The following is a 17,947-nucleotide window of genomic DNA, read 5'->3' as shown; positions in this document are numbered from 1 at the left end:
TGAACAGCTTTAATACAGAACCCCCCTCCACTGGATCAGTTTAGATGAAGCAACTTCTGATGGTTTCCATGATGGGATCCAAATCTTTCAGCCTGACTACTGATGGTTTCCAATTTTTTTTTTTTTTTTTTATCTTATAAATGTTTTTGGATAACAACATTTTAGGTGTCACTTCTCTATTATCAGAATAGCCATTGCTTATAAAAGGGGAGGTTTCACCAACGTTGCTTTATCAATCACTTAATACAACGGATCCAAAGAAATTTCCATTAAATCTTTATATTTCAGTATTATGAAACTTTTAGGTCTGTACAGGGGCATTATTTATTGCAGGCAGAGCACCAGCTTTTTAATACAAAGGTTAAAATTTTATATTGGAATTCTTCCTTCCAGGAGCCACCACCAGAGGGAGCTCAGGAGCTTACTGCATACTGTGATACATGCTCCCTCTAGTGGTGGCTGCAGGTAATCACTATGTTACCTCTTTAAATCTATGTCTGTGCAGAGGAATTGGAGCTCTGTATCAGAAAAACAAAGCTCTGCCCGCTATGATGATATATTATAACATTAATCAGAACAGAATTTTCACCCCATTTGGATGAAAAACACAAAATTATTTTATTCGCTTTAAAATGAAATAGAAACCAAACAGAAAAGAAATGTAGATTCATGTTGCGGATCCGCAGTGTCCTCCGCACTATATATCCCACAGGATCCTCCGTACGTCACTGATCATTTCCCCCAAAAAATAATAAATCAAAGTGACTGATAAATGTCATAGACAGGAGCATGGAGTCACCCATCGATAAACGCTGGAAATGGCAAATATGGCTTCACGGAGTTAAAAAATACTTTCTTATAAATAATATTTCATCTCTATAATCAGCGATCTGCAACCTGCGGCTCCTTGGCTGACGTAGAACTACTACTCCCAGCATGCCATAGCTAACAACATGCTGGGATCTGCAGTTGGGGGAACCATAGGCTGCAGACAACTGCTCTGTGTAAGAAAAGGTAGGGGAATATATCTAGATAATATTAGGGATCTATCATTCGATATCAAAATATCAGACTCCAATATATGACAATGCGTGTGTGTATAAATATATATAGCCACTGATATATATATAACTTTACATATAATATATATATACATACATATATATATATATATATATATATATATATATATATATATATATAGTATTAGCGGATATATATATAAGATTATATATAATTTTATATTATATATATATATATATATATATATAAATCTACTGAGACACATATATATATGTATACATACACACACAGGATTTGTATCAGTCTTTGATCTGTATATAAATATATATCATTGCGTGACCTTTGAGATGATTTTCTGTTCATGCCGTGACTGGACACTAGATGGCGATAGTCCCTCATTAATCTTACACTCTCCTCCCCCCCATCTGCCAGGCAGATTCAGCAGAGCTGTGTTTGTCAAGTCGTGATGTTCTAAAGCGTTATTTCATTTTACATGGGACTGACGGCAAATCGCTGCATTCTTTTTACTCCGATACGGACATGAGGGCAGCACTACAAATTCAGCTCTGCTGCATCTGTATATTGCAGATTTACCGTATACCGCCAAAGGGGAGCCCTGTGCCCTCTTAGATTTGGAAGAAGCCTCCTGCAGAGCAGCGCTCCGAGGCATCAGACGCAGTCCTGGCTTCCAATCACACATTCAGACGATGTTTTTTCCTGCCGCTCGGTCCCGTGGGGACCCCCTTCCTTGCTGCGGCTGTATATAGTCGTGTACGGGGGAAGCAGGTGACACAATAGTCGGGGCTGTGAAAAGTTTAAGAAAAAGTTGCGTGCCGCAATCCCGAATGTCAATTTTTCATCAATGGTCCATGTCCTGAGGGTCTGCCGCATCCCCAATACTGCATCCAGTGTCCGGTGCCACCAGCGGACGTCCCAGGGCACAGGGGGCTCCCGTCACACCGCAGTTCTGTGCTTTCGGATCAGTAACTGGACCGGCCCCTCGGGAACAGCCTTGATAATGTTCCAGGCGTCGTAGTGCATGAGGCCGATCAGCGCTTTGCCACCGATTGCAATGATTTCATCCCCGGCTTCTATCTTTCCAGTCTGCTCAGCGGCGCCACCTGCGTGCAAAAAAACAAGAAAAAAAAATAATCAAGATTTCCTATAATCAACAGATAGATGTCTCATAATGTGAGTGATGGTGCAGTGTAAAGTATGGCGGAGAAGATTTCCTAAGCTCGTCAATGATCGTTGCTTCCAGCGCTTGTGATGACATCATAGGGTGCAGACATAATAGGGTGATGATGTCATTATGACATTATTAGTGGTGGTGCCAGGCGGGTTATGGTTGAAGCCACAGATCAGTGGTGACGTCATAGGTGCGGAGTCATGGCCGTCAGTGCGGTGACATCACTGTCTCTTGCATCCATCGATCCCCATGAACAGGGGTGGCCCTTACTACAGACATGCGGGGGCCAATATTATGATGGAGGGGGAATGGTGGGTGCAGATGTGCCATAAATGTGGAGAGATGGAAACACACGTGGGTGATGACTTCATGGGTTTAGTATCAGTGCTGCTGATGTCATCGGGGGCATTCCTGTAGGTGCTGGTGGCTTTACCTACAAACCTACCTGGGCTGTCGGAGGGGCCGCGCTCTGCACCGGGGGTCTCCCTTAATCAGGACCTGCACATTTATATATATTATGTCAGCCTCGTGTGACTGTACGACGAAGTTCCATACAGGACGGCCATAATTGCAAACAGGAATGACATAATCCGGAGAAAACCAAGGAGGATTTAATGACGGCCATAAAGTCTTCACAGAGAAGTATGTGAACAAGTCTGAGAGCTCGTAAATCACCGCGGACCCCCGCAGGAGACAGAAGGGCCATTGTGTAACACAGGGGGCGAAGGAAATCGGATCCATTCAGCCCCGAGATAATGAATCCCTCCTCCGCACATCGTACCGGGACAACCAACATCTGTTCACAAGCCCCACAAACATCGAGGGGCTACATGAAGACAACAGCAAAAGAGGCGACCACCAGGAAAAGCCGCAGACTCTCAGGACCGAGAGCTCCTCAGTGTTCCTCCTCCCTGCTGCTGAATCTTCCACTGCTCAGTACAAGCTGCAGCGGTCAGTCAGGATTAATGGAAGGTAACTGAATTGGATTCCTGAGTGCTCTCCCTCTTCAGCTGGAGGTATAATATGCTCATTTTCATATCAGGATAATACAACTATTCTGACATGGATTTTCATAGTCAGTACTTTAGCCTCAATAAATCCAAGATCTGATTGACAGTCCTTCAGTGTTCCTCTTCCCTGTTCCTGCTGAATTTCTTCCCACATAGCCTTATTAACAATTCCCCAGTATCCCTCCTCCCTGCTGCTGAATCTCTGCTCACCGAGACTGACTGTCAGCTCCTTCATGTCCCTGCTGCTTAATCTCTGCTCACCTAGGCTAACTGTCAGCTCCTTCATGTCCCTCCTCCCTGCTGCTCAATCTCTGCTCACCGAGACTGACTGTCAGCTCCTCAGTGTCCCTCCTCCCTCTGGATGAATCTTTGCTCACCGAGACTGAAAGTCAGCTCCTTCATGTCCCTCCTCCCGGCTGCTTAATCTCTGCTCACCGAGACTGACTGTCAGCTCCTTTATGTCCCTCCTCCCTGCTGATGAATCTCTGCTCACCGAGACTGACTGTCAGCTCCTCAGTGTCCCTCCTCCCTGCTGATGAATCTCTGCTCCCCGAGACTGACTGTCGGCTCCTTCATGTCCCTGCTCCCTGCTGATGAATCTCTTCTCACAAAGACTGACTGTCAGCTCTTTCATGTCTCTCCTCCCGGCTGCTTAATCTTTGCTCACCTAGACTGACTGTCAGCTCCTCAGTGTCCCTCCTCCCTGCTGATGAATCTCTGCTCACCGAGACAGACTGTCGGCTCCTTCATGTCCCTGCTAACTGCTGATGAATCTCTGCTCACCGAGACTGACTGACAGCTCCTTCATGTCCCTAACTGCTGATGAATCTCTGCTCACCTAGACTGACTGTCAGCTCCTCAGTGTCCCTCCTCCCTGCTGATGAATCTCTGCTCACCGAGACCGACTGTCAGCTCCTTCAGGTCCCTTCTCCCTGCTGCTCAATCTCTGCTCACCGAGACTGACTGTCAGCTCCTTCATGTCCCTGCTCCCTGCTGATGAATCTCTGCTCACCGAGACTGACTGTCAGCTCCTCAGTGTCCCTCCTCCCTGCTGATGAATCTCTGCTCATCGAGACGGACTGTCAGCTCCTTCATGTCCTTCCTCAATGCTGATGAATCTCTGCTCACCTAGACTGACTGTCAGCTCCTCAGTGTCTCTCCTCCCTGCTGATGAATCTCTGCTCACCTAGACTGACTGTCAGCTCATTCATGTCCCTGCTCCCTGCTGATGAATCTCTGCTCAACGAGATTGACTGTCAGCTCCTTCAGGTCCCTTCTCCCTGCTGCTCAATCTCTGCTCACCGAGACTGACTGTCAGCTCCTTCATGTCCCTCCTCCCTGCTGATGAATCTCTGCTCACTGAGACTGACTGTCAGCTCCTTCATGTCCCTGCTCCATGCTGATGAATCTCTGCTCACCTAGACTGACTGTCAGCTCCTTCATGTCCCTGCTGATGAATCTCTGCTCACATAGACTGACTGTCAGCTCCTTCATGTCCTTGCTCCCTGCTGATGAATCTCTGCTCACCTAGACTGACTGTCAGCTCCTTCATGTCCCTGCTCCCTGCTGATGAATCTCTGCTCACCTAGACTGACTGTCAGCTCCTTCATGTCCCTGCTGATGAATCTCTGCTCACTGAGATTGACTGTCAGCTCCTTCATGTCCCTCCTCCCTGCTGATGAATCTCTGCTCACTGAGATTGACTGTCAGCTCCTTCATGTCCCTGCTCCCTGCTGATGAATCTCTGCTCACCTAGACTGACTGTCAGCTCCTTCATGTCCCTCCTCCCTGCTGATGAATCTCTGCTCACCTAGACTGACTGTCAGCTCATTCATGTCCCTGCTCCCTGCTGATGAATCTCTGCTCACCTAGACTGACTGTCAGCTCATTCATGTCCCTGCTCCCTGCTGATGAATCTCTGCTCACCTAGACTGACTGTCAGCTCATTCATGTCCCTGCTCCCTGCTGATGAATCTCTGCTCACCTAGACTGACTGTCAGCTCCTTCATGTCCCTCCTCAATGCTGCTGCCGCCTGATCTCCACCCATCTAGCCTGATTGACAGCTCCTCAGTGTCCCTCCTCCCTGCTGCTGAATCTCTGCTCACTGAGACTGTCAGCTCCTTCATGTCCCTGCTCCCTGCTGCTGAATCTCTGCTCACTGAGACTGTCAGCTCCTTCGTGTCCCTCCTCCCTGCTGCTGCTGCCCAATTTCCACCCACCTGGCCTCACTGACGGCTCCTCAGTGTTCCTCATCCCTGCTGCTGGGATCTCACATTGCTCTGTACAAGGTGCAGCCGTCACTCAGGCTTGGTGGGAAGAAACTGAAATTGGACTCCTGGTCGCTCTCCCTCTTCCCCTGGATGTGTAACATGCTCATTTTCAGAATCAGGATTATACAACTAATCTGGCATGCATGGATGTTCACAGTAAGTACAGCAGCTTCAACAAGTCTAAAATCTAGTTAATGATATATGCAGTTTGTCTTGGAAAATCTGGTGTCAGATCTGCTTTAGGATTAATAAAAACATGTCGATTAAACACTAAGGATTTGCTAGAATGTGTCAGTAGATTGTCTTGAGCGTTTGGGTCAAGTGCAATCTGACTTTAGGCTTTTGGCTAATGGACTGTTTGCGGAAAACAAGAGAACGTCTGTGCTGCACCCAGCGCTCCTGTAAGTGGGGGTCCGCCCAGCGGCTCCTCCTTTCCCCCTTGTCCTGTATTTTGTACATGTGGGTGTGTCCTGACCCTGTCACCAAGTATCGGTGCCGCACACAAAACTGACCTTTAAATATCCTTTTGATGAACAGAGGCCGATCCCCGTAGATCGAAGCTTTTCCTCCATCCAGACTGAAGCCCAAACCGGCCGAGGTCTTGTGAAGCTCCACACAGACGGCGTCCTGCAGATCCACGCCTGCTGCAACCAAGCACAAGCCGCCATTACTGCACCTCACAAAAACGGCTTCATAGGAGGACGAGACGGCATTACGGCCACCTCTGACATGTCTACTATTACTTCAGTACAGGATCAGTAATGTTTGTACACAGTGACTGCACCAGCAGAATAGTGAGTGCAGCTCTGGAGTATAATACAGGAGGTAACTCAGGATCAGTAATGTAATGTATGTACACAGTGACCGCACCAGCAGAATAGTGAGTGCAGCTCTGGAGTATAATACAGGATGTAACTCAGGATCAGTAATGTAATGTATGTACACAGTGACTGCACCAGCAGAATAGTGAGTGCAGCTCTGGGGTATAATACAGGATGTAACTCGGGATCAGTAATGTAATGTATGTACACAGTGACTCCACCAGCAGAATAGTGAGTGCAGCTCTGGGGTATAATACAGGATGTAACTCAGGATCAGTAATGTAATGTATGTACACAGTGACTACACCAGCAGAATAGTGAGTGCAGCTCTGGGGTATAATACAGGAGGTAACTCAGGATCAGTAATGTAATGTATGTACACAGTGACTACACCAGCAGAATAGTGAGTGCAGCTCTGGAGTATAATACAGGATGTAACTCAAGATCAGTAATGTAATGTATGTACACAGTGACTGCACCAGCAGAATAGCGAGTGCCGCTCTGGAGTATAATACAGGATGTAACTCAAGATCAGTACAAGATCAGTAATGTAATGTATGTACACAGTGACTGCACCAGCAGAATAGTGAGAGCAGATCTGAGGTATAATATAGGATGTAACTCAGGATCAGTAATGTAATGTATGTACACAGTGACTGCACCAGCAGAATAGTGAGTGCAGCTCTGGGGTATAATACAGGATGTAACTCAGGATCAGTACAGGATCAGTAATATAATGTATGTACACAGTGACTGCACCAGCAGAATAGCGAGTGCAGCTCTGAAGTATAATACAGGATGTAACTCAGGATCAGTAATGTAATGTATGTACACAGTGATTGCACCAGCAGAATAGTGAGTGCAGCTCTGAAGTATAATACAGGAGGTAACTCAAGATCAGTAATGTAATGTATGTACACAGTGATTGCACCAGCAGAATAGTGAGTGCAGCTCTGAAGTATAATACAGGAGGTAACTCAAGATCAGTAATGTAATGTATGTACACAGTGATTGCACCAGCAGAATAGTGAGTGCAGCTCTGAAGTATAATACAGGAGGTAACTCAAGATCAGTAATGTAATGTATGTACACAGTGATTGCACCAGCAGAATAGTGAGTGCAGCTCTGAAGTATAATACAGGAGGTAATATAGAATTAGTAACTGCAGATATGTATATTCTCTATCTCTCGGCCGCCGTTTATCCAACTATTTCACGCAGTAAAGTAAGAGATGCAGATTATAACTTGGATGAAATTGCAAATCACATTGATAAACTATGAAGATTATTCATTATTATTTAGAGGGGCAAAAACAGGTTTATGGAAAAATAGTAGCTTGTCTGTTCCACAGCGGCTGATCCTGGCGTAATAAGAGCGGCGCCTCTAACAGCTCCCATCTGTGCTCCGAATGGAAACTGCAAGGCTCACACAAGACTTACATGAGAGTAACGCCATTTATTCTGGAATTTAGAGGGAGGCCGAGCGTTCAGTAACACTGGTGTCCTGGCCCCAAAGAAACTACTAGTCCAATCCTTCTGGATGTTTCCTGTGGATCGCTGCTGATAGTAACTGGTCACATATACGGGGCTGTACACGGAACCGAGGAGAACACAGCAGTGACCAAAATGTCCCCATTACGGTGCCATACAGGATAACACAAGAAAAGCAGTCGCTCTGGGAGAGAAGGTCGACCAGGGCTGTGTCCCTCTCCAAGGGCCAGAAGGCACCCGCAAGGCCCTGAGATTATAATGTAATGACAGTTCTAAGCCAGGAACGACTCCCTACAGCCTCGTGTCCGGGCTCGGATTTTCAGGTCACATATCAAAATAGGTCTTCATTTGGTTGATCATCATCACAGCAGTGTTTCTATTCCCTTGTTCCAGAAAATGCTTGAAAACTATAATTACGTCGCTAAACGTCAGGGAGGAAGGACGAAAAGGGCGGAAAGGACAGAAAGGGAGGAAGGACGGAAAGGGAGGAAGGGAGAAAGGGCGGAAGGACGGAAGGACGGAAAGGGCGGAAGGACGGAAAGGGCGGAAGGACGGAAAGGGCGGAAGGACGGAAAGGGCGGAAGGACGGAAAGGGCGGAAGGACGGAAAGGGCGAAAGGACGGAAAGGGCGGAAGGACGGAAAGGGCGGAAGGACGGAAAGGGCGAAAGGAAGGAAAGGGAGCCAGGACGGAAAGGGAGAAAGGAAGGAAGGACGGAAAGGGAGGCAGGAAGGAAAAGGACGGAAAGGGAGGAAGGACGGAAAGGGCGGAAGGACGGAAATGGCAGAAGAACGGAAAGGGAGCCAGGACGGAAAGGGAGGCAGGACGGAAAGGGAGGCAGGACGGAAAGGGAGGCAGGACGGAAAGGGAGGCAGGACGGAAAGGGAGGCAGGACGGAAAGGGAGGCAGGACGGAAAGGGAGGCAGGACGGAAAGGGAGGCAGGACGGAAAGGGAGGCAGGACGGAAAGGGAGGCAGGACGGAAAGGGAGGCAGGACGGAAAGGGAGGCAGGACGGAAAGGAAGGCAGGACGGAAAGGGAGGCAGGACGGAAAGGGAGGCAGGACGGAAAGGGAGGCAGGACGGAAAGGGAGGCAGGACGGAAAGGGAGGCAGGACGGAAAGGGAGGCAGGACGGAAAGGGAGGAAGGGCGGAGAGGGAGGAAGGGCGGAAAGGGGGGAAGGGTGGAAAGGGGAGAAGGGCAAAGAGAGAAGGGTGGAAAAGGAGGAAAGGGAGAAGGGCGGAAAGGACAGAATGGGTGGAAGGACGGAAAGGGAGGAAGGACAGGGAAAGGGAGGAAGTATGGAAAATGAGGAAGGACGGGGAAAGGGAGGAAGGACGGAAAGGGAGGAAGGACGGAAAGGGAGGAAGGACGGAAAGGGAGGAAGGGCGGAAAGGGAGGAAGGGCGGAAAGGGAGGAAGGGCGGAAAGGGAGGAAGGGCGGAAAGGGAGGAAGGGCGGAAAGGGAGGAAGGGCGGAAAGGGAGGAAGGGCGGAAAGGGAGGAAGGGCGGAAAGGGAGGATGGGAGGAAGGGCGGAAAGGGAGGAAGTGCGGAAAAGGAGGAAGGTCAGAAAGGGCGGAAGACCGAAAAGGGCAGAGAAGAATGGAATGGGAATAGAGGAAAGAAGATAGGGAGAAAAGGGAACTGAGGGCAAAAGAGGAAAGGAAAAGGAAAGGAAAAGGAAAGGAAGAGAAGGAAGAAAGAAAAGGGAGGAAGAAGGGAAAGGGAAGAAAAAAAAGGAAGAGAGGAACAGGAACAAGCGGAAAGGAAATAAGGAAAGGAAAGTTAACAAGAGGAAAGGTAAGAGAGGAAATGAAAGGGAAGAAAGAAAACGAATAAAGGGAATAAGAGGATAGAGGGAGAAGAGGTAAAAGAAGAAAATAAAGAATATCAAAGTAAAGCTAAAAGAATGAAATAATTAAGGAAATAAATGTAAGGAAGGAAAAGGGTATGAGAAGAAGATAAGAATAGAATAATAGAACAATAAGAGGAAGAAAAAGGAAAAAAAGGATTTCAGGAAAACAAGGAAGAAAAGTAAATGAGGGAAAAAAGGAGAGAACATGGAGTGAAGAAATGAAAGCAATGTAAGAAGTGAATAATTAAAGGTAAGACAGGAAAGAGTGAAGTAGGAGGAAAAGAGGAATAGTGAGGAAGGAAGGAATGGCGATAAAGAAAGAAACATACCGTAAGTGAACTGAAGGAAGAAAAGCAAAGAGAAAAGGGTTAAGAAAGGGAAGAAAGGTAGAAAATGGGACAAAAAATAATTAAGGGGAGTAAAGGTACCTTCACACATAACGATATTGTTAACGATATCGTTGCTATTTGTGACGTAGCAACGATATCGTTAATGAAATCGTTATGTGTGACAGCGACCAACGATCAGGCCCCTGCTGGGAGATCGTTGGTCGCTGAATAAAGTCCAGAACTTTATTTCGTCGCTGGACTCCCTGGAGACATCGCTGGATCGGCGTGTGTGACACCGATCCAGCGATGTCTTCACTGGTAACCAGGGTAAACATCGGGTAACTAAGCGCAGGGCCGCGCTTAGTAACCCGATGTTTACCCTGGTTACCATGCTAAAAGTAAAAAAAAACAAACAGTACATACTTACCTACAGCTGTCTGTCCTCCAGCGCTGCGCTCTGCACTCCTCCTGCACTGGCTGTGAGCCGGAAAGCAGAGCGGTGACGTCACCGCTCTGCTTTCCGGCTCCCAGACAGTACAGGAGGAGAGCAGAGAAGCAGAGCGCAGCACTGGAGGACGGACGGCTGTAGGTAAGTATGTACTGTTTGTTTTTTTTTACTTTTAGCATGGTAACCAGGGTAAACATCGGGTTACTAAGCGCGGCCCTGCGCTTAGTTACCCGATGTTTACCCTGGTTACCGGCATCGTTGGTCGCTGGAGAGCGGTCTGTGTGACAGCTCTCCAGCGACCAAACAGCGACGCTGCAGCGATTCGGATCGTTGTCGGTATCGCTGCAGCGTCGCTAAATGTGAAGGGGCCTTAAGGGAGAGAAGGAAATAAAAGGAAGGGAGAAAAAGGATAGGGAACCAACCAGGAGAAATTGAAGGAAGGAACATAATGCAACAAAAAGACCTTAAGACAAGACCTCAGCACAACACAGCGGGAGACCAGGCACTAAATCTGCCCCAAGACTGAGGATAGTCCACTGAGAATCATACTCTCACATGAATCATGGCGGCATCCCGACTGATGCTCTATTAGCGCTGCTGAGTGTAGCAGGCAGCTTTATGGAACTGTTATTTATGCACGGATGCGCAGTACTACACTGACTTGGGATTTACCAGGAGGCGCTCATGCTGCACGGCACAAAGAGGTATTTTAGCAATTACTAGTGTGCTATAATATTGGATTCCTGACACCAGGCAGCAAACGCGTCATTACACTCTGATGAACGTTTCTGATGTCTCACTAAAGACTTCAACCTGTTTAAACATAGCAGGACAAAGGCTCCGCACAGCGGGAACCTCTCCGAGTGTTTGCAGAGCACCAGACACCGGGGCGTGCTACATGATTGCTCTTTAATGTACAGTAGGAAAGGAAGCTGTCTGCATTTTGTACAATCCCAACCCTGCACATTTTCCAAAGCTAACAAAAAAAAGGCATAGAAAGGCCAGGCCCCCCATCACTGCCTGTCAGGGGGCTTACATGCAGTCTGTTCTGATGGACAGCGAATTAGAGTTTATGGCTACCTTCAGGATTAACACTTACAGTGGGGGAAATAAGTATTTAATACCTTGCTGATTTTGTAAGTTTGCCCACTGACAAAGACATGAACAGTCCATAATTTTAAGGGGAGGTTAATTTTAACATTGAGAGATAGATCATCAAAAATAAAATCCAGAAAATCACGTTGCATACATTATATAAATTTATTCGCATTTTGCAGTGAGAAATAAGTATATGATCCCTTACAACCATTAAGAGTTCTGGCTCCTACAGACCCGTTAGACGCTCCTAATCAACTCGCTAACCGGAATTAAAGACAGCTGTCTTACATAGTCACCTTTATAAAAGACTCCTGTCCACAACTCAATCAGTCAGACTCTAACCTTTACAACATGGGCAACACCAAAGAGCTTTACCTGCATCAAGCTGGAATGGGCTACAAAACCATAAGTAAGACGCTTGGTGAGAAGGAGACAACTGCTGGTGCAATAGTAAAAAAAAGGAAGAAATACAAAATGACTGTCAATCGACATCGATCTGGGGCCCCATGCAAAGTCTCTCCTTGTGGGGTATCCTTAATCATGAGGAAGGTGAGAGATCAGCCTAAAATTACACAGGGGGAACTTGTTAATGATCTCAAAGCAGCTGGGACCAGAGTCACCAAGAAAACCATTGCTAACACATTACACCACAAAGGTTTAAAATCCTGCAGTGCCCGCAAGGTCCCCCTGCTCAAGAAGGCATATGTGCAGGCCCGTCTGAAGTTTGTCAGTGAACACCTGGATGATTCTGTGAGTGACTGGGAGAAGGTGCTGTGGTCAGAAGAGACAAAAAATGACGTCTTTGGCATTAACACAACTCGCTGTGTTTAGAGGAAGAGAAATGCTGCCTATGACCCAAAGAACACCGTCCCCACTGTCAAGCATGGAGGTGGCAACATTATGCTTTGGGGGTGTTTCTCTGCTAAGGACAAAGTACTACTTCACTGTATCAATGGGAGAATGGTTGGAGTCATGCACCGTAAAATCCTGAGTGACAATCTCCTTCCCTCCGCCAAGACATTACAAATTTTTCGTGGATGGGTCTTCCAGCAAGACAATAATTCAAAACATACAGCCAAGGCAACAAAGGAGTGTCTCAAAAAGAAGCACATTAAGGTCATGGAGTGGCCTAGCCAGTGTCCAGACCTTAATCCCATAGAAAACTTATGGAGGGAGTTGTGCACCACTACATTATGGGTGTCAGGTCCGAGCATTCCTACATGAACAGTTTCCTGGAAAGTGGATTGGTCGTTGTGGGCCAGTTGAATGGCCACCAAGGTCTCCCGATCTGACCCCCTTAGACTTTTATCTTTGGGGTCATCTGAAGGCAATTGTCTATGTTGTGAAGATACGAGATGTGCAGCATCTGAAACAATGGATACTGGAAGCCTGTGCTAGCATTTCTTCTGCGGTGTTGCCATCAGTGTGTCAAGAGTGGGAGAAAAGGGTTGCATTGACAATCCAACACAATGGGCACCATTTTGAACACATTTTATAAGTGATCAAAAACTTGTAAATAACTCCTGAAAGAATAAAGTTACGTTAAAACCAAGCACACCATTGTTTTTCTTGTGAAATTCTCAATAGGTTTCATGTGTCACATGACCCTCTTCCCATTGGAAAAAATAAAGTTGGATCCAAAATGGCCAACTTCAAAATGGCCGTCATGGTTACCACCGATCTTGAAAAGTTTTCCCCCTCCCATATACGAATGTGCCACAAACAGGGAGTTGATATCACCAACCAATCCCATTTTATTTAGGTGTATCCATATAAATGACCCACCCTGTATATTTTCATCTTTTACATTTTAAAAATTACAAAAAGGAAGATGGGATGATACAAAAGTTTGGGCACCCTTGGAGATTTGTGTGCTCAGATAACTTTGACCAAGGTTTCAGACCATCATTAGTATAAACCAAAAAGAAACAAGGATCCCTAAAAAATAACTTTTAATAATACATCTAAAAAGACCATTTTTTGGGGGTTATTTTTTGCATTTTGTTGTGTTTTTTTCTCTCACGGGTATTGGAGTTGTATGTGGGACAAAATCTTTTGTCTATCTCTTTATTTAGGGATTGTAAGGGACCCTAGGGTCAGCCGTCGTTGAGTGGGGGCGCCTACCGCAGTAAATTAGGGTGCCAACCTCCACTGACAGGCAGTTGTTAATTTGCAGGTTCATATAGGGATCACCAGCCTTTTTCCTCATTATAGGTAACTTCTAGGGCATGGTAGGGTGAGCCGTCGAGGAGTGGCGGCGCCTACCGTGGTAAATTAGGGTGCCAACCTCCACTGCCAGGCAGGACTCATTGCAGTTTGACATAGGGTCTGAATAGGTACATTTAATACTATGTTATCTTAAATTTTGATAAAGAATGGTCTTTTTAGATGTATTATTAAAAGTTATTTTTTAGGGATCCTTGTTTCTTTTTGGTTTATACTGTCTTCTGGGATTCAAAAGGATTGTAGTTTGGTTTTGTTCAGACCATCATTAGCCTGTTAACGTTTATGGCTTGTTCACTATCATTGTTAGGAAAGGCCAGGTGATGCAAATTTCGCAGCTTTCTAAAAACCGAACCTTGTGCCAAAAAAACAGCAGCCATGGGATCTTCTAAGAAACTGTCTAGCACTCTGAGAATGAAATGCTGGAGGCCCACAAAGAAGGAGAAGGCTATAAAAAGATAGCAATGTGTTTTAAAAATGCTGTTTCCTCACTTAGATATGCAATTAAGAAACGGTGAATAACAGGAACAACAGATGTCAAGATAAGGTCTGGAAAACCAACCAAAATTTCAGTGAGAGCTGCTCGTAGGATTGCTAGAGGCAAATCAGAACCACCGCTTGACTGCAAAAGACCTTCAGAAAGATTTAGCATGGAAGAGTCATCAGAAGAGAACCTCTCCTGCGTCTTCACCATAAAATTCAAAATCAGAAGTATGCAAAAGAACATCTAAACAAGCCTGATGCATTTGTGGACCAACGAGGTTAATATAGAACTATTTGGCCACAAGAATCAAAGGTATGTGTAGAGAAAAAAGGGCACAGAATTTCAGGAAAAGAGCATGTCGTCAACCATTAAGCATGGGGGTGGATCAATCATGCTTTAGGGTTGTGTTGCAGTCAATGGAACGGGGAACATTTCATGAGGAGAGTGAAGAATAGATTCAATGAAATTTCAACAAAGATGAAGGTTTTACAATGGCCCTCACAGTCTCATGATCTGATCATCATTGAAAATCTGTGGCTAGATCTCAAAATAGCAGAGGATGCAAAACGACCCAGAAATCTCACAGAACTGGAAGAATTCTCCAAAGAAGAATGGAGGAAAATCCTCCAAACAAGGATTGAAAGACTCTTCTCTGGCTACAACAAGTGTTTTCAAGATATATATATAGATAGATAGATAGATATATCTATATATATATATATCTATTTTTTTTTGGCCCAAAATATAAAGGAAATCTTTAACTGTAGGCCCTTTAGACTTTTAGAGATCATTAAATTTTTAACCTGTATAACTGTTCTCAATAGCAGTAAATTTGACCAGGGGTGCCCAAACTTTACATGACACTGTACGTACTGTAGTTGAGATGTACTAGAGAAGAAGCTGGATTATAAAGTGCATCTCCAGAAGCTACTCTGTGTTGAAGGGGTTGACTGAAATTAAAACAGGGTCATTTTCCCCCCAGAAACAGCGCTACCTGTCTCTACGGGCTGTGTGTGGTATTGCAGCTCGACCCCATTTACCCCACTATCAGCACTGTCAAATTAGATGGACACAGTTTTTAGAGGAAATATCGGCTTCTGGCTTTCTCAATGCAGAATGATGATTGTTACTATTTTATATAGAATTTATAGAATCCTTTGCTTTGTTCACAATGAACCCAAAGCACAAGGTCCAGAGGTGCAAATTTGAGAATTTCTCTGCCATGTTTTAGGAACAAACTGGATTTCCTGCTAAAATCTGCCAGTGACGGACGGAGAATTTGAGCACCACCCCAACAAAAAGATCGGCCACCGCTGGCACCGTTGTACATTATACCCTTATATTGTGTCTTCCTAAAAGAGCCGATAAGTATATACTTTTCAAAAAAAATAACTAAAGATGGGGACAATTTCCTCGAACGCCAGATTTGAGACTGATGACTTGTGACAAAGAGAACTCGATGTATAATATGTATTTCATCAGATGGCAAGAAGTCTCCCGGCGATAATGTGAACCAAATGTGACTTGAAATGTTTTCCGCGTGTCCCCGGATTAACCTCCTACCTGCATCAGCTGCCATCGAGACATCCCTTCCAGATGTGGGGTGTCTTCCTCCCGTCCCAGACGTGTCTGGTCTGCACGGTCTCTCCCTGTCGCTCTCCTTTCGGATCACGATGACGGCCTCTCTGTTCAGCTTGGCTCGGTGTAGAGCGCTCAGGGCATCTCCGTGAGCTGCACCTTGTAGAGAGCAGCCATTGATTGATAGGATGCGGTCTCCTCGCTCCACGATGGGGTCACGAGACGTGGTGGCTTTGGAAAAGACTCTGTGCACCTGAAAGAGAAGGTTAATGCATGAATGATTATAACCAGTATATACCAAGTGTGTACAGGGCCAGTCTATGGCATCAATTTCTAGGAGACCACCCTAGCGCTCTTCCAATGTGTATATCATTTATCATTGCCCACACGTGACACATCATCAGTAAGGTATAAAATCCAAGGTATAGATCTTTGCATCAAAGAGTCAGCTCCACTTCCAACAACCCTCCTAAAGTGAACTCAACGCCCTGAGAGTTGGCCACCAGGTAGCACATCTCTCTTGGCCACCAAGCAGCGCAGATCTCTTGGCCACCAGGCAGCGCAGATCTCTTGGCCACCAGGTGGCACATCTCTCTTGGCCACCAGGCAGCGCAGATCTCTCAGCCACCAGGCAGCGCATCTCCCTTGGCCACCAGGCAGCGCATCTCTCTTGGCCATCAGGCAGCGCACCTCTCTTGGCCACCAGGCAGCGCACCTCTCTTGGCCACCAGGCAGCGCACCTCTCTTGGCCACCAGGCAGCTCATCTCTCTTGGCCACCAGAGAGCGCGCCTCTCTTGGCCACCAGGCAGCGTGCCTCTCTTGGCCACGAGGCAGTGCTCCTCTCTTGGCCACCAGGCAGCTCATCTCTCTTGGCCACCAGGCAGCTCATCTCTCTTGGCCACCAGAGAGCGCGCGCCTCTCTTGGCCACCAGGCAGCATGCCTCTCTTGGCCACCAGGCAGCGCGCATCTCATGGCCACCAGGCAGCATGCCTCTCTTGGCCACCAGGCAGCACGCCTCTCTTGGCCACTAGGCAGCACGCCTCTCTTGGCCACCAGGCAGTGCACCTCACTTTAAGTAATATGGCAGATGCCAGTGCTTACTCCTGCATCAGGAGATGAGCGGTGTTGATGTTGTTACCTCCTGGGATCAGTGAGCAATCAACAGTTATAGTGCAAGGGTCCTATTGTGCCAGCAGGAACGTAAAGATGCCACACCATCGTCCCCGCTCACCTCACGATGCAGAAGAAAGCGGCACAGCGCAGGCACTAACAGATTCAGAAAGCATTTGTTCCCAAATAATCCCCTAAATAAGCATCCTCCATATATCTTTGAACGTTCATGTGGCCCACCTTAACTAGACTCCGGAGTGTCTGATCGGCAGATATTCAATGATGTCTCCCACCCCCTCCGCTTCCACAAGGTGACCTTGTATAACTTTGAGCTTGGAAGCATGAACGCCTTATATTTTATCTGCATATGTGGAATATATTCACAGTAATTTCCAGTAATGGTAAAACCATTTGTCTGAGCATTTGCACATAAACCTTTGCCAATCGGTCACATTTTTTTCTCCACCTTGGATCGGTGCCTGGTGATCCACGGCTGAGCAGGTGTCATCTCTGCCTCCAAGGAAAATTGGCTCCGAAAACACGTGAAGAGTAAAGCAGCTGCAGGTGACAGACTTTGATGAGGAATTTACACTGCTGCATAAAATGAATGGGGCTGAGCTGCAATACCACACACAGCCTGCAGAAAGGTGAGGCGCTGTTTTTAGATAACTGGTTACATTGCTTAACCTAATACATTGTGTGTCAATGACCGATATTTGCTGTGTTTTTTTGTCAGTTGATCATATCCAGAAATTTTGTACTAATTTTTCCATCTAATGCCCTTCGATTTGTTATAATACTAGAGTGATCGCCCCTGTATGGCCAGTTTTAAGACTCCTGTGCTATGCTATTGAGATTGGTTGGATCCATCAGATAATCACTTACAGTCACTGCCTTCTGCTCCAGGTCAATTCCTCCAGCAATGCTGAACCCCAGACCAGCCCCCTCCTCTTTACTCAGGACCACAAAGTAGACGTCTTCCTTCTTCTGGAGGGAAAAAAAAATCACAGTAAGAAAG

The 17,947-nt window shown here is 46.4% G+C and overlaps 1 protein-coding gene across 3 annotated transcripts in view; it reads right to left on the bottom strand.

Annotated features, from left to right (window-relative positions):
- Positions 1 to 1,212: 1,212 nt before the first annotated feature.
- Positions 1,213 to 17,947, bottom strand: part of PDZD2 (PDZ domain containing 2) — a 235,428-nt gene continuing 218,693 nt past the window's right edge. The window contains exons 21-24 of one of the 3 annotated variants that reach the window (XM_069745997.1): positions 17,815 to 17,913; positions 15,803 to 16,070; positions 6,006 to 6,137; positions 1,213 to 2,144 (exon numbers count right to left, since the gene is read on the bottom strand). In XM_069745997.1, the coding sequence (XP_069602098.1) occupies positions 1,978 to 2,144; positions 6,006 to 6,137; positions 15,803 to 16,070; positions 17,815 to 17,913 (666 nt within the window). In that variant the 3' untranslated portion in view covers positions 1,213 to 1,977. Of the gene's footprint in view, positions 2,145 to 6,005; positions 6,138 to 15,802; positions 16,071 to 17,814; positions 17,917 to 17,947 lie in introns of all 3 variants that reach the window. The other 2 variants (XM_069745995.1, XM_069745996.1) reach the window with 2 other exon arrangements.

Source organism: Ranitomeya imitator, chromosome 1, assembly GCF_032444005.1.
Source record: "Ranitomeya imitator isolate aRanImi1 chromosome 1, aRanImi1.pri, whole genome shotgun sequence".
NCBI classification, from domain to species: domain Eukaryota; kingdom Metazoa; phylum Chordata; class Amphibia; order Anura; family Dendrobatidae; genus Ranitomeya; species Ranitomeya imitator.
This window is presented reverse-complemented; position numbering and strand designations above follow the sequence as displayed.